Source organism: Limulus polyphemus, unplaced genomic scaffold (genome assembly GCF_000517525.1).
Source record: "Limulus polyphemus unplaced genomic scaffold, Limulus_polyphemus-2.1.2 Scaffold4343, whole genome shotgun sequence".
NCBI classification, from domain to species: Eukaryota; Metazoa; Arthropoda; class Merostomata; order Xiphosura; family Limulidae; genus Limulus; species Limulus polyphemus.
Genome location: NW_013669953.1, coordinates 70,197 through 72,448, shown reverse-complemented (window position 1 = coordinate 72,448; position 2,252 = coordinate 70,197). Strand labels below are relative to the sequence as shown.

The 2,252-nt window shown below is 39.2% G+C and overlaps 1 protein-coding gene across 1 annotated transcript in view; it reads left to right on the top strand.

Annotated features, from left to right (window-relative positions):
- Positions 1-2,252, top strand: part of LOC106470994 (puratrophin-1-like) — a 71,978-nt gene that overhangs the window by 13,249 nt on the left and 56,477 nt on the right. The window contains exon 3 of the mRNA XM_022399633.1: positions 1,838-2,161. Within this exon, the coding sequence (XP_022255341.1) occupies positions 1,838-2,161 (324 nt within the window). The remainder of the gene's footprint in view (positions 1-1,837; positions 2,162-2,252) is intronic.

Below are 2,252 nucleotides of genomic sequence, written 5' to 3'. Positions count from 1 at the left end.
CCGAATGACCCCCCCCCCCCAAACTATTAGGAAGGGCAACATTTGAACTAGTCAGTGCTTTTGTATTATTACTGTGGAAGTTTAACTGATGTTCCATATAAGTTGCTATAGTTACATATGTGTCATCGGCCCAATATAGGACACTTCTTCGTGGAGTATTATTGGAAGTGATTTAAAACAGAAATACAAAAATTGTACCACCAGGGATAAAAGGTGGACCTTCTTTAATCAGGGGGCGAAAGGCTTATCTTTAGAAAGGTGGACCTTCTTTAATCAGGGGCGAAAGGCTTATCTTTAGAAAGGTGGACCTTCCTTAATCAGGGGCGAAAGGCTTATCTTTATGAAGGTGGACCTTCCTTAATCAGGGTTAAAAGGCTTACCTTTAGAAAGGTGAACTTTCCTTAATCAGGGGCGAAAGGCTTATCTTTAGAAAGGTGAACCTTCCTTAATCAGGGTTAAAAGGCTTACCTTTCGAAAGCACTTGGGTTATTATTATTTTTTTTTGTCTTCAATTGACCTTTTGAACCCGCACGTTTTCCTAACATTACGAACAAGAAACGTTTGTCACTGACGTCACCAGCTATGTATTTGAGTTGACTCATTTTCTTCTTTTTCTCCGTTTTGACAAATGTGGTAAAAAAAAAAACGGATTCTAAATAAGGGAGGAGGAACCCGGCAACGCTTTCACAGACATTGGCACATGTGGATCTGGGAGTTTGGAAAAGTTAGCTCATACAGCTGTTAACTAAGTTTCGGGTAACAGGCTAAGAAACTCGTGACATTTTGACAGGAAGTGGGAGACTTTCCGGCTCACAGTCTTAGGTGTTGTCTCGCTTTACTTACGACATGGACACGTGGCGTCTGAGAAGGAAACACACACACACAGCAGAATTTCAGAGCCTACTTTTAAAAACGCACGAGAGCTAATTATGTATGATATCCAAGATTGTTGTTAACACAGATTAGCAGTTTTGTTAGTGGCATATTTGTACAGTTGCTAATCAACGTGGAGGAATTTAGCGATCGGTTTCGTGTGTGCGCGTGTCTGGGAACCCAAAAAAAGAAAACAAAAAATGGCTTCCATGAATAACACGATTCCAAATAAGTGTGTGTAAAGCACTTTTAAGGTCACGTGATCCTCTTTTCTATTTCACGAGCACGCTTTTGTTAACGAGTTTTTATTAACTTTTCTGTCAGGATTTATTTGAATATTATTAATTATTATTTTTCAGTCTTTCATATTGTTACTACTGAATACTTTAACACTAATAGTTGTTTCGCGGGCTCTTGAGTGACTAAATTCTGTATCTCGTGTACTGGAAGTCGGAGAAAAATTAGTTTTTCAGTTATCATCACTGAGTCGGGCGTGGCCTAATGGTTATGCGCGTCGAACTGGGGACAGAAGGGTCCAGGGTTCGAGACGCGATGTAACAGATAGTCTCGTTAGGGTTCTTTGTGGTGGCGGATGGTGCTAGCTAACTCCCATTTCTCTGGTCAGTAATTCAGCCAAAGTTAAAGACTGCTATATCCGATCCCTGGCCGTTTAGCTCACGCGGTGTATAAGTATTCCTTAAAATTTAGACACGTGGTCTTTAAGTTTCAGTATTAGTGACTAACTAATACATGTTGGATAGAAAAACAACAACAAAAAATACCTTTACTAATTTACTAAATAAAAAAACAAAATTTAGTGAATTTTTTGATTCCAAGAAGATGTAATTTTGTTTTTGAATTAAAGAGCAAAAAAAAAATTTCAAGATATTTATAGGTCTTGCTATTATCATTATCTTTGGATCGATGGAGCTTAAACTTTGTTTTTTGTTGTTGTTTTTTATAGGTGAAAGTCAACATTTTCAAACGGATTTTCAGCATGGTTCAGAAAACATTGTGTCGCCCGCGGCGCCGTTGTTCACTCGTCGGAAAGAAAAGTCCGTCGATGGTTACCATGACAACGTTCTACCCCAACCCGTAAAATCCGACGACGATTACCATGACAAAATACTACCCCTAACAACAAAATCTGACGATGGTAACCATGAAAAAACATTATCTCAAATAACAAAATCTGACGACAGTTGCCATGACAACACATTATACCAACCGACGAGTATCAACGAAGTTGATGTGAAGTTGCTGGATTCCGAAATCGCCATTCTTCCCGGTAAGTGTTTGTTTGTTCGTTTTTTTAATTTCGCGCAAAGCTACACGAGGGCTATCCGCGCTAGCCGTCCCTAATTTAGCAGTGTAAGACT